The 14,973-nt window shown below is 41.0% G+C and overlaps 1 protein-coding gene across 1 annotated transcript; it reads right to left on the bottom strand.

Annotated features, from left to right (window-relative positions):
• Positions 1-308: 308 nt before the first annotated feature.
• Positions 309-14,524, bottom strand: LOC139413826 (Krueppel-like factor 15). Its single transcript, XM_071161616.1, has 3 exons — positions 14,329-14,524; positions 10,873-12,383; positions 309-2,882 (listed from the first exon to the last, which is right to left on the bottom strand). Exons 2-3 carry the CDS (start codon positions 12,129-12,131, stop codon positions 2,717-2,719), a joined length of 1,425 nt encoding a protein of 474 aa, XP_071017717.1. The 5' UTR covers positions 12,132-12,383; positions 14,329-14,524; the 3' UTR covers positions 309-2,716.
• Between the last annotated feature and the right edge of the window lie 449 nt (positions 14,525-14,973).

The following is a 14,973-nucleotide window of genomic DNA, read 5'->3' on the forward strand; positions in this document are numbered from 1 at the left end:
CCTTCTGAGGAGGATGATATCATCTTTTATGAGGAAAAAGCAAGCATTTTTTAAACGGTCTGTTTAAGATACATTTTTTTAAGTGTTTTTTTCCCCTCCAATTTATGCTTTGGCCATACATTTGAGTATAGGATAAGTCAACAACATTATTTTGGGTATGATTTAACAGAAAATTTAACTTTTAAAAGTGACATTTTCACTGGACAGTTACTTTTAACAATGTGTTGCCCCTTAACATTAAGAATACATTTCTGTAATAAAGTCACAAGATCAAATGTGGAGAAATAATACAAAGTAATGATCACAGGATCGCTTCTTAAAATTTTATTTGTAAATGCATCTTGGGTAGAACAAAGAAAAAATATATAATATATTGATATGTTCTGAAATGTTTTGTTATGTACACGTTTAGGGCGTATACTAGAAATCTACACAACCACAAACGAAGGGTCCGATTCAATCAGATCCGGATTAGCCGCCATCCACATAGCTGATGTTTTGACGGTGTCCGAGGTGGAACTGTGTTGGAGCTGTCAAATCCACAAGTGGCTCCCGGCATTATACCTAAAGGGGACATTGCCATTGGCTGCAAAGTCGCATTAAGAGAAATCCCATGCAGCCTTGTTTACAAGTTGGAACACTGGAATGCAAAATGGAATCTACACCTCTATTAGGCTGATAGAAATCCTTAATATTCTGTTGAATGATTTTCAATGAGCATCATTATTTCTATATAGCCTAGACTTTCTCGTTCTGAACTTCTAATGCAAGTGGGATGGTTGTGGCTTCATGAAAAAGATAACAAGAGCAGCTGCTCAACGATTTGAGCGCTCCAACGCAGTTCAGACAACGCCAAAACATCAGCTATGCAGGTGTCGGCTGTCGCCGATTAACGCTTGATCTGATTGAGGGCTCTATTCAATCCCCATCGCAGAAGTTCAGCTTTACAGAGTGATTTAATTTAAAGGCAAGGTTCCTGTTTAGCGGAGACTGGATTCACGGTAAACACTGCATATGTCAGCTCAATCAGAAATGACGCTTCAGCTTTACAGATTGAATAGAGTCCTGAATCTTGGCCTTAAGATATGTTATTACAATAGTCTTCTGTGTAGCCATGTACACTCCTGCATATTCACATGCATTCATAGGATGCGATAAAACACCTGTGTTTAAACAAGCATTAAAAATTCAAAAATTGAATGAAAGGAATTATGTACAATATAATGTACCCCTGCTTTTTCATCTGCGAACATTACATTAACTATGCATGAATGGTGTCTCACACAACGTACTTTCACAACAGGGCGTGGCGTACTTAACCAACAAGTCTCAAGAGCAAACAGGACATCAAGAATAATGACAACTGTGCCATGGCCTAATAAGTGTGTTATGACAACAGCTTCCAGAAGGCAGTTCTTCTGGTTGTTCAGCACCGTGGTGTAGTGGTATCCACATACATGATAACCTCACTCCAACATAACCGTGTGAGGGCAAGAGCTTCTGGGGTATTCCAGTAACAGATCAGATTGTGGAGCTGATTTGAGGCAGATTTTGTGTCAACAGCAAAAAGGAGAGAAAAAGCTCATTGAGATTCAATTCCATGGACAGGATTAAAGGATTATGCATTTCCAATTCCCTTTCCTCATTCTCTCAAACCATGCCACCATTAATCCATAAAACATGCCTGCAATGAATCACTTGTTATTTAGACCATTTTGCCCCACCAGTAAGGATGCTGTGGTGGGTTAAGGCCAGACAAGTGTCTTACGAACGGCTTGAGCCACTGACACGAAAAAGACCAACAAATACACAACATGAGTTTAGAATAAAAAGCTGAATACAAAATCTAACACTGATTGGAAGGCTTTTTTTTACACATAAAACAATCAACAATCATAAATGTGCGCAATTCTTTCTTTGTTCCATTCTTTTACTTTCATCCGCCTTGTCTCAGAATCTGAGCCGGGGAAGTTTTTCTGGAACTTGAGAAGAGTCCCAGTAGCTTATAGAGCGACATGTTCATATTTGTTATCAGTAGTTTATGTACAGAATTGACAATATGCTCTGCCACTCCCTTTGAACAAACAGTGTGATGAATGAGTAAGCTATTCTTTACCCTCTGTCAATGAGCTATGAGTGACAAGGCAAAAAACAAGGAGAACTTTTCCGGGCAAACTTCAACCTGACTTGAATGAGGAATGTCAAAGACATTGGCACTTCTTAACAAGGTAAAAGGCAGTCATATCCAGGTAAAATAGAAACTCAAGGCTATTACTGAAGCAATTAATACATTTCATCTCAAATGAAAACAATCTTTCATTGAAAAAGAAAATAAAGACTGAACAGAAAAACAAATAAAAAGTGTACAAAATACCAACAGCAATAAGAATCTCAAGAAACGTTGATTACTGAGAAGATGGTAAGTGTCATGTTTTGCTTTTGCTTTCAACAATAAATTATAGCACAAGACCACTGTTATAGATCTCTCTAAAAGGCAAGGCACACACATAAATCTTCCATCTCCATCGCTCTCTCGTGCCCGCGCTCTCTCGACCCCTCTCTCTCTAGCTCTTTCTCTCTCTGGCTCTTTTTCTCTCTCTCCCCCCCGTAAGTCATACCACACTCTCACACAAGCACATTCACACAAATTCCATCTCACAGACACACATTCCGTGCTCCTTTGGACTGTGTCCATTGAAGAGTGATCCGGGTGTGGTCAGTTTGTTGTGCGCAGCGTCCGGCTTCGTGGAAAGCGGTGGACTTTGATGTGTTTTGACAGATGGTCACTGCGGGCAAATTTCTTCTCACACACTGGACACTGGTAGGGCTTGATCCCTGAGTGGGACCGCCGGTGTCGCGACAGCTCATCTGACCTCGAGAACCTGGGAGAGACACAGACAGGAGAGAGATGTCAATCATTTTAAAATAGAACAGAATAAAACATTATTGTTTACATATGTAATGTGATATGTTTATTTATTTCAGAATTATACTTTTTATTTTCTTTGACATTCCATTCCACATTTGACATTCCATATTATTGTTAAACGTTGACAGTGATTCCGAAATGTTAAGATATACAGATTTGTCTACAGTCACGATAGTAGAAGTCATTTTACAGCACAAAGTTCACAGGAGGCTGCTGAGGGGAGGACGGCTCATAATAATGAACCGTAAAGCAAGACTAGCAATGCTAAATAATTAGCTTAAAACACATGGCTCGGCTAAGCTTAAGGAATGGCAATACAAAAAAGGTTCATGCTAACTTAAAACACATTACCTTACCAGTGCTATGCAGATCATTGTTAGCTGGTTAGTGCTAGCTTAAAACCCAGGAATAAACCCTGGAGAAATGCTATGAGGAAATTCTAAATAGTTAGCGATAGCGTGAAACAGATGGATAAAGCTTAAGGCATGACAACTATTGGCATTCCAGCAGTCTCTCAACAGCCTAGCTCTTTCTGTCTCCCAGATGTTACAGCCAGAGCTGACAGGATGACGAATTCATGCAATCTGGAGCCTGTGATTTAGCTGCGGAGTCGGTATAAAACCCACTTTACTATCTGTCACACACACATAAAACATGAGTCCCCAAACCACAAGGAAAGGAGAGAAAAGGTTTAGACTCAGCGAGCCAATCTCAGTAGATAGGCAACTACAGAAGGCCTACAGCAGTGACTCTCAAAATAATGGCTTATAGTCAAATGATAGTAATAAAATAATAACATCGTTATTAATAACAGTCAGCTAATAATCAATTACAGTGCAGACATGTAAAAAGGGTGTTGAAAAGCGTTTCTAAGTAGATTATACACAAGTACGAATCTAGGGCAAACATTCAGAGCACATAATGACACAAGCTCTACTACTCTCTACTGCTACCGCTCTATAACTGGTGTACGGAGGCCCATGGTGGCGGCTAGAGAGTAGTAAAGTCTGTAAAGTAAGGTAGTTTCTCATCTTGGCCTTATCCTGTTCAACATTCCTCTCACGTGTGGGCACACTACTACTAGTCCCCTACTACGTCCCCAGCTCCCCCCTTGTGATGGAGTGAAATCGATGTCAACTCTAGATGAAATATGGGGAGATTTAATTAGATTTTGGTATTTTTGTGAGAGAGAGAGAGAGAGAGAGAGAGAGAGAGAGAAAAGGATACAGAGACTGTGTGCACATGAGTGTATGGTGTATGTTTGTGTGTGTGCGTGCGTGCACACAGCATTCCCATACCTGTATGTCTGTGTTTGCACGTGTATCTGTTCGCATGTGTGTCCCTCTGTCCAACTGTAAACATATCAGCCTCACATCGATCCTGCTCCCTTTTCAAGCAGTCTGCCAGCCTAGACGTTCCTATCACACAGTCATGCTATTCAGCACTTAGCCTTTTGTTCATCTCATTTCCACACCAGTTTCCATCAGACTGATTGTGTGTACAAAACTGAAACAGGCCCCTCTTGCCCTACCTTCTCTCTCCCTCTCCTCCTCCATTTACATTTCCCCACTCTCTCTCTTTCTTGCCCTACCTTCTCTCTCCCTATCCTTCTCTTCCTCCATTTATATTCCTTCACTCTCTATTTTTCTTGCACTACCTTCTCTCTCCCTCCCTCTCTTCCTCCATTTATATTCATCCACTCTTTCTGTTTCTTGCCCTACCTTCTCTCTCCCTAAATCCGATCTTTGTGTCCAGACAAGACCCATGTTGTAGGGATGAGATGCATTGTCTGGATAACTACTAGTGAGGTTTTTGCTGCTCATCTACTGGGACAGACTATTACTAATACATTACAAATACAAAACAAATACAAAACAAAAACATTACAAATACATTACAAATACTACAAATACTACAAATACAACACAATACAAAACAAACACAAATACATTACAAATACAAATACAATACAAATACATTACAAATACATTACAAATACTACAAATACTACACAAATACAACACAAATACAAATACAATACAAAACAAATACAAAACAAACACAAATACAAATACAATACAAAAACATTACAAATACATTACAAATACTACAAATACTACAAATACAATACAATACAAATACAAAACAAATACAAATACAATACAATGCAAAACAAATACAAATACAAATACAAAACAAATACAATACAAATACAAATACAATACAATACAAATACAATACAAAACAAATACAAATACAATACAAATACAATACAAATACAATACAAATGCAAATACAAAACAAATACAATACAAAACAAATACAAATACAATACAAATACAATACAATACAAATAGAAATACAATACAAAACAAATACAAATACAAATACAATACAAAACAAATACAAATACAATACAAATACAATACAAAACAAATACAAATACAAATACAATACCAATACAATACAATACAAAACAAATACAAATACAATACAAATACAATACAAATACAATACAAATACAAAACAAATACAAATACAATACAAATACAATACAAATACAATACAAATACAATACAAAACAAATACAAATACAATACAAATACAATACAAAACAAATACAAATACAATACAAATACAATACAAATACAATACAAATACATTACAAATACACGGCCGCTGGCGGGTTGCCAAGTTGGTCCCAAGGTCATCATAAATAATTTGACTGATGCAGCGGCCTTTTCAGCAATAGACTGTAGATTGCTCACTGTGGAGAAGTGGACTGGAGTCCATGAATGATAGAGCATATCAGGTACGGACGGTAAGCTGATTCTATACAAACTAATACGCTGTATGGAGTGTGTAGACACATACAGCACATACACACATGCACCTGTAGTGGATGTGAAACTCGTCTGTAGCATGTTTGCTGGAAAACTTCAGTGACATCATACTTTCCCTGAGATCTTAAACTCTCATGGACAAATTTTGGTGGACAGATGAATCTGTCAAGACTCACGTAGAATTATGTGATTATGAGCAGCAGTAGTTCCTGGTGTGGGGTTTTCGTCAATTATTATTTGAACGAATCAGGATTGGGCAAAGAAAGTTCTTATACTGGTGTGGGGATTTTCAAGCCTGTGTGCAGATTATATAGTTTTCCACTAGATTCCACAGCCACAAAGTAAAAATAATCTAAATTGTAAAAATTCCTGAAAACCAAAAATTTGCTTTTTGGCCATGATAAACACGGGTGATATTAGTTTGGCAAAGAGTTTCCGTTTGCAAGGCAAGACACTTCACTTCCTTCCCTTGCACAAAGGTAATCACACTTGTTAACGGCATTCCCCCCGAAGTAAAAAAATAAATGACAATCTTCCGCGAGATAACTTTACTTCTAGGTAAGCGAGATAACTTTACTTCTAGGTAAGCGAGATAACTTTACTTCTAGGTAAGCGAGATTACTTTACTTCTAGGTAAGCGAGATTACTTTACTTCTAGGTAAGCGAGATAACTAAGATCTGAAGACAAACGTCACTCACAAAGTGACAGACTAATCTTTTTCTCTATTGGCATAAATGGTTGGTTTGAATTGCATGTGATGTTGTGTAAAACATTACAAATTCTATCCCTGCTCAGGGCACAACAGAATGCACTCTGTTACACACACACACACGTTACCTCGTCCACCTCTTTGTAAGTACAGTCACAATTCACATATCCCTACTTGTACTTTGTCCATGTGTTAGCCACCTATACTCAGTAAGGTCTTTGCAGGCCAGAGCATATAGATGCATTCCCCCCTGGCTTACAAAGCCAAAGGTTACACTCTTTCACCCGAGACTGTCACTCTCTCCGACTGACACTGTGTCCTCAGGAAATCAGGCAGCTAAGTGCCAAGAGTCACACACTCCATCACACTCTCTCTCTCTCTCACACACAAATTCTATCCCTGCTCAGGGCACAACAGAATGCACTCTGTTACACACACACACACACACACACACACACACACACATACAACACACACAAGCACACACACGGTTGAAAACTGACACCCCTATTCAGATCATGACCAGCCTGATCACTACAAATAGACTTCGACATCGGACGTTTGAAAAGGTCCTGAAAACATCACTATATACATTCCTCAGCGCTCACAAAAAAATAACATCAATTGCCCAACACTGGGTGCGAACTCATGATGTTCAGTGCCAAAGTGTGCTGCTCAGACCAATGCATCACCGCAGTTTACAATGCTCTCGCAAGCCTTGAGGATACTTGATAATACTTGATGGTAATAGCATGTCGTTTTTTGCTTATTTTGTTTTAAGTCTTCCCAAACCATAGCCCTAACCTTAACCACTCGGAATCAAAGGATAAACATTTGACTTGTTTCTGTTTTTATCATGTAAACACACAGAACTAACCCAAAAATAGACTCAATTTTGAGGGATACAATGAGATCTTGTTGATGAAGACATCCGTAGACACTCTTTCTGACACACACACTCTGCAGCAGCCACTGCACAGCTGTGGACTCACAACAGGAGGTGCTCATGTGGCCTCGACCCAAATGCTTCCATTAGTTTTAGTTTCCATCAGTGGAAATATGACACCAACACCATTCTCACATATCCCAGATATCTCATGCCTGACAAAAGTGTGAATCTGAGGGAACACATTTATATCTTTTGACAAACCTCCAATTAAAACTTTGATCGCAGCCTGACAGCCATCACCTTCTATTTTCTGACTATACTGTAGTTGTTTTTGCAAGTCTTTCCCATTGTGCTGTTAGCCAAGAATGTTTGTACCATGTTTTGTGCTGCTGCCATGTTGTGTTGCTACCGTGTTGTTGTCATGTTGTGTTGCTACCGTGTTGTTGTCATGTGTTGCTACCATGCTGTGTTGTCATGTGTTGCTACCATGCTGTGCTGTTGTCTTAGGTCTCTCTTTATGTAGTGTTGTATCTCTTGTTATGATGTGTGTTTTGTCCTATATTTATATATTTTTTATCCCAGCCCCCATCGGATAGAGGCCTTTTGCCTTTTGGTAGGCCATCATTGTAAATAAGAATTTGTTCTTAACTGACTGCCTAAATAAAGGTTAAATAAATAAAATAAATAAAAGTCAAATACGTTCCATTTCTTAAAGAGACATCGTCTTGATTATAAGTACTTACCAGGAAGGTCCCAAAGGGAATATCACTGAGTGGTAGACAAGTAAAATGATTCACAGCGCTGCTACTGTCGTGACTAAATTGTGACGCTGCAGTGAAGGAATAGCATGTTGAGTGATCGCCAGTTAGCCAAAATGAAACAAGCAACTCAAATCCATGTTAACCAAAAGGAATGCTGCACCTACTCTGAAAGCTTGATGCTGTGAGAGAGGAAGTCTTTCAGGCTGAATCTCAAATGGCACCCTATTCCCTGGTCAAAAATAGTGTACAATGTAGGGAATAGGGTGCCATCTGGGACGCACATTAAGCAATATTATCTGAAGGGGCCTCTGGATCCTGTGAAGTCTCACTTTAAGCCACTCACTGGCGCTAATTGATGACCTCATCGGACTGGTCAATTTGGGTGCCAGTCACACACAGTATGTGGTACAAAAGCTGCCTTCAATTGAGAAACATGACACCCAGCTTGTACTGTAAAGTGAACTTCCCTGCTAACAACAATGAGTCGTTAGGACGTCCCCGGGACATCACAAAATGGTTGCCTAATGTCATCAGGATGTTGTGTCATGATCCCCTGGAGGTTTTTCTATAGTTCCCAGTTTACTGGGGCATCAGGTAGCCTCGTGGTCAGAGCGTTGGACTTGTAACCAAAAGGTTGCAAGATCTGAATCCCCGAGCTGACAAGGTAAGAATCTGTCGTTCTGCCCCTGAACAAGGCAGTTAACCCCCTGTTCCTAGGCCGTCATTGAAAATAAGAATTTGTTCTTAACTGACTTGCCTAGTTAAATGAAGGTAAAAAAAATTACTGATGGTCTCAAATAAATGTTCTCCCCCCCAAAAATGAATTAAACGTTCTACCATGGTCAATCAAGGCCCTGACTGGTAAACCACTGATCCATTCACAGCTCTTTGTCTTTTGGCAATGCTAGGGACACCCACACACAAACTGTGCTTTTAACAACTTACATATATTACACTGTGTCTGTTTATTCATACAGTAATTATTATTTAACATGTCCTCACCTGGGATTTGCACTGACAATCTCTTGGTTCAGTGTTCCGATTGCCTGCTTTGCCACCATGTCTGTATCAATGACTGATTTCACCTCTAGTCCTATTACTACCCTTCGCAAATCTCAGCTCTGTTAAAAATACACCCACGAAAAACGATGATATCTATCATAGTGATTCAGCAGTAACATTAAAACAGAACAATATGCCCCACCAACATCAGACAACTATATTAACAATCCAAACTCAAATTTCTGAAATAAGTAAATCAATGAGAGAATAGTCAGATTAACTGATAATTACAATAGCAGTGGAGATCGCACTCCTTTGCTAGGAGCAGAGATGTATTATAGGTAATGAATGTGTCTGGGAAATTGTACAGCATAAAGAGCAGTATACCTCAAATCCAAAGGATGTGAGATCAAATCCCAGGTGGGATCACATTGAAAAGTCCGTATGAAGTGATCATGTAACAATATTGTTTATATATTCTTTTACACTATTTTAGCTGAACAGTGTACAACTTACCTTAAAACTCAGATCCCATTTCAGTACTTATAATGGTTTGGGACACCTAGGAAAATCGGGGGAGCATCAGAGGACCATGACACAACGTCCTAAGAACTTCCTAAAACATATTTGGGGACGTCCCCAGGTCAAACAGGGAACTAGAAAAAGGTCCCCCAAAGAATGTTCCCTTGGGACCATCACCCAAAGCCCTAAGAACGAGTACAATGAAATTCCTGAGAATGTCCTAAAAAGATCTGATTTGGTCCTCAGTGATGTCCAGGGAACTAGACAAAGGTCCCTCAGAGAACGTTCCCTTGGGACCATTACACAACGTTCTTAGAACGTTCTCAGAACGTCAGAGGGATATTGTTATGCCAAAACCCATAAGGGATGTAATGGGAATGTCGCTGAATGTCCTCAAGACATATAATTTCCCCAATGTGTCCAGAAAGGCCAAACGATAACAACAAGTGATAATACCCCCTCCATATCTCAGACATGCTTGTGAAAGCTTGGGCTCACTGACTAGTCACTCATCCTAAGCATTCTTTATACAACCTGCCGTAACCTAGCAATGTCATTCAAATCTCGAGACAGGATGTCTTAAACTCTTTAACTTCAAAACCCTGCCAAATACAATTCTGATAACGTGTGATGAGATCATTGCAGCTATTGTAATTAATTATGAAGAATCATCAATGTATGTGCTCAGTGGTGTATGTTTTCTATTGGTATATGTCTTCTAACTTGAATGTCTAAAGGCCTTTTGTCACGTCCTGGTCTTAGTATTTTCTTTATTAATTTGGTCAGGCCAGGGTGTGACATGGGTTTTGTATGTGGTGTGTTTTGTCCTGGGGTTTTGTTAGGTATTGGGCTTGTGGCTTAGTAGGGGTATCTAGTATAGTCTATGGCTGTCTGGAGTGGTTCTCAATCAGAGGCAGGTGTTTATCGTTGTCTCTGATTGGGAACCATATTTAGGCAGCCATATTCTTTGAGTGTTTCGTGGGTGATTGTTCCTGTCTTTGTTGTCACCAGATAGGCTGTTTAGGTTTTCGCACATTTATTGTTTTGTTAGTTTATTCATGTATAGTTTTTCTTAATTAAAAAAACATGAATAACCACCACGCTGCATTTTGGTCCGACTCTCCTTCACCTAAAGAAAACCGTTACACCTTTAGGCATAGCAAATCCATAAAATGATGATGATGATCATCATCTTAGTCAACGAGCACCCACTCACCTCCATCCACAGCCTGGCCAGGTGCAGGCGAAGGGCTTCTCCCCTGTGTGTCTCCGGAGGTGGGCTTTCAGGTGGCTGCTCTTTGTGTACATCTTGGTACAGCTGGGGAAAGTGCATTTGTGCATTTTGATGAGGTCCGCCACAGGGTTCTTCTGAAACTGCTGACCCCCCACATGGAGCCCTTGGCCCTGGACCCCAACCAGCACCTCCCCGAGGCCCAGGGGCTTGGCTGCAATGGGCACTGGAGCGATGCGCACAAACTTGGAGGAGACATTAAGGCTGGTGGAGGGCAGCAGCTGGGGAACCAGGGCGAAGGTCTGCCCCTGGATGTTGACCAGCAGCTGGGCAATTTTGATGTCTGATGCCGGCTGAGGGGGAGACTGGATGACTTGGGGAGGATGATGAGGAGCCGTGGAACTGGGTTCCTTTTTGATCTGCATGGGCTGGATCTGCAGGATGACCGGCATCCCACTGCTGCCACGGTTTGCAAAGCTCTCTGTTGTCCCAAGCCTGCTGGATAATGAATCACTCTTGGACCTGTCTTCGTGCAGAGCTTCTATGGACTCCTGTGCCGGCGAGGCCGGTGTGATTTTGGTCTCGGTGGTGGTGGCGGCATTCTCGGTAAACACAGTTTGGTCTGAATGCTTGGCCTCGGGCTCCAGCCTTGGCCCTGGGGATGAGGACTCCCTGTACACCTCCAGTCCCACCCCCAGCCCCATGATCTCCTCCAGACCCAGCCCCAGCGCCCCCTCCCGGGCCTCCTGCTTCATGGATGACACCACCTCCATGTTCTCCTCCAAGAACTCCTCTATCTCCTCCAATGTGGGCTGGAAGGATGGCTGCTCCATGTCCACCAAGGACCAGACAGAGAAGTCCACACTCTCCTCCTTCAAGGCCTCTGGATGGGGGTGGGATGGCTCATCCCTCTGTGAGTCCCACAGAGAGGTGGGCAGTGACATGGGGATGGCCGCCGCAGTCCCTGCTCCGCCTAGGGAGGTCTGGGACAGCAGGAAGTCCAGGATGCTGTCTGAACTCTCGGCGCTGGAGCTGCTGCCATAGCTGGAGCTGAGCACTTGGGAGTCGGGGCTAGAACAGGAGCGAGGGCTTGACGACTCGCTCAGGTCGTCCTCGGAGAAGGGCGAGGGCATCACCTGGTAGGTCCCTGCATCCGTCACCATGTCCGACAGGTGATACACCGAAGGGGCGCTATCGTAAGTTAAGAAAGTCTCCTCGCCGCTCACTAGGAAGTTATCCACCATTCCTGGCTATGGGCCAAGAGAATGTCACTCCAATTTGTGTTGAAAATTGTCTTACTGAAATAACAGTTTGTTAGAGTTATTCCTCTTGTTGTCGGGAAACTGTCAACAAATAAATCCCAGAAGGGGTCACCACAGCAAGGTCACGCTTCGCAGAAAAAAAAATAGAGAAACACCTGTTGTTCTCTCTCAGGATAAAAAAGAAGAATGCTTCAGGAAAATACTTTAATTCCAAGGTTTCCAGCCAGGATATATCTAGACAAACATCCATTAGGAGAGAAGAAGAGAGAGAAGATTACTAAACTGAGTTTTGAGATTAATATATTTTATACATAGTAATGCATGTCACTGTAAGAACACACAGACAAGAGTCTACAGGCAAAAGAACAGAGTCAAGACCTACTGTAAAGACAAGTCATGAATCACCAATGCACCACTTGTGAAACAACTGATCTTCCGCCTCTCTGTTCCTGGCTTGCATGTTCAAAATATGGAATGCTGTGCCTGTTTCCATTTCAAGTTCACACGCGGTTGGCGTGAGAGCTGAAGTGGTTACCAGAGAGCATAGGCGGCTATCGCATTCCTTTACTTGTATTTCTGATTCAAAACAATTCAAAATAACTTGATGAATGCACTCTGTTACACACACACACACTAACACACACATACACTGGGCAAGACTTGAAAAAACAACTACAGTATAGTCAGAAAATAGAAGGTGAATGCTGTCAGGTCAAAATATATAAATGTGTTCCCTCAGATTCACACTTTTGTCAGGCATGAGATATCTGGGATATGTGAGAATGGTGTTGGTGTCATATTTCCACTGATGGAAACTAAAACTAATGGAAGCATTTGGGTCGAGGCCACATGAGCACCTCCTGTTGTGAGTCCACAGCTGTGCAGTGGCTGCTGCAGAGTGTGTGTGTCAGAAAGAGTGTCTACGGATGCAATGGAAATTATTCCAGCCAAAGCACACTTTCGCCTCACACATTTAGGCTACATTTAAATGGTGTTGTGTGCATTTTTTTAAGCAAATGAACTTATTTAATATTCTGTCATTTGAACAAATGTTTTAGTTAACTATAGGGAATCGTTTTCATATTTTTTATCTTACAAAACGTTGCCGGTTTTTTTCCTATCTAATTTGCAAAATCCATGCAGCGTTGACCCCCACCCACCCACACAAAAAAACTGGCAAAGCTGAGATGGTCATCAATGTCTGACCGTCTGTCCCCTTCTCTGGGCCTCTTGGCTCAGTGACCGACAATAAACCTCCAAAGGAACCGTCAACATTATTAAAATAACACCGCGTGAGGCAGCCGTGAGCACTGCGCTCCTAATAGTCCATAAATCACCTGTCATGCTGTTTATAACACTCAAACCGCAATAAATCAACACCTATCGCGTGTAGTGGAATGACACGCGATTATCGCGTCATTATTATTATTTAATTACATGTTTTATTTTTACTCGTTGAGAAGCAACAATTTCACGGTATACAACTGTTCTATTCGGCGCATGTGACAAATCAAATTACATTTGATTAGATTTGTTTCTGCTTGACCACTTATCTTGTTCACGACAAATAAAATGTGTTTTCGTTAGATTTGTTTCTGCTTGACCGTTTATCTTGTTCATAGTTTATAATCAAATCTGGTTTTATTTGTCACATGCACCGAATAAAAAACAGTAAATCAGGGCTTTTATGATCTCTATTAGTCAAGCCACGTGTGCATCAAAACATTATTCAGCCATTACATGCTATTACATAACAAACACTGAATAATTACAACATAATCATTGAGAATATTTTAAAACAAGAATTAACACAAATGAGCGTATATAGGCGATCAAATGTAAATCAAATGCAAAGCAATTTAAACACCGTAGGCTAGGCTTACATCTCTACCGATTACTGGCGAAAAAGTCTAATTTTTAAACTTCTCCTTGTCTCATTTTATCATAACTCATAACCGTCAACATATTGATTCTAGTTTTGAAGCAAACGATCACATCTTCTGCCCATCCCGTAGCATAGGATGCGCAATTAAGTGCAGCTTCACCGCTACAACATAAACATGTTTTCGTCCAGCGGTGCGTGCTGCAGAATGGTCATAGGTTGGAGGAACACACGCCCACGATCTCTTGCAGAACCCATTCATTCTCAAGGAAAAGATGCGGTAAAACTCCATCTTACCTTTTTCAATAAAGCATTTACAAATCCCTTATTTTATCCCAATGCATTGTCTTTCCTTTGCATTTGATGGGGAATCTCTATCTCGAATGCATGGTTTGTCCTTGAGACTTGCCTACCAGAACCGTTCAGACTGATTAGCAGCGAGGCAGAGTAGTTGTACTATATTACCGTCACATGACTGCTGGTGTACGTGTGTGTGTGTTATATGAGTCAACATAAGAGGTTGGATCTGAAGGCTCGACCCAGCTCTGTGCAGCAATTGGCCAACGAAGCGCGAAGGCTGGTCTCTGGATATGTCAATCAGGTTGCGTACGCCTACATGTGGGATGTTTAGTGACAGAAGACAGGTCCATTTCCAAGTGTTTCTCCCTTCCTTATCTGCCCATCGCACGAGGAGCAGATACAACTGTTGCAGTAAATTGAGACGGGGAAGTTGACCGATTGTAGCCTATTTTCAGGAGGTTCATATGACCCCAATAGAAAGCAACATAATTGATCATGGATGGAAAATTGACATGGTTGTGAAAATAATACATTTAATTGATTTAATTTGATTTAATCTTTGCTTAACTAGGCAAGTCAGTTAAGAACACATTTTTATTTACAAAGATGGCCTACCAAAAGGCAAAAGGCCTCCTGCGGACT

Source organism: Oncorhynchus clarkii, chromosome 7 (genome assembly GCF_045791955.1).
Source record: "Oncorhynchus clarkii lewisi isolate Uvic-CL-2024 chromosome 7, UVic_Ocla_1.0, whole genome shotgun sequence".
NCBI classification, from domain to species: Eukaryota; Metazoa; Chordata; class Actinopteri; order Salmoniformes; family Salmonidae; genus Oncorhynchus; species Oncorhynchus clarkii.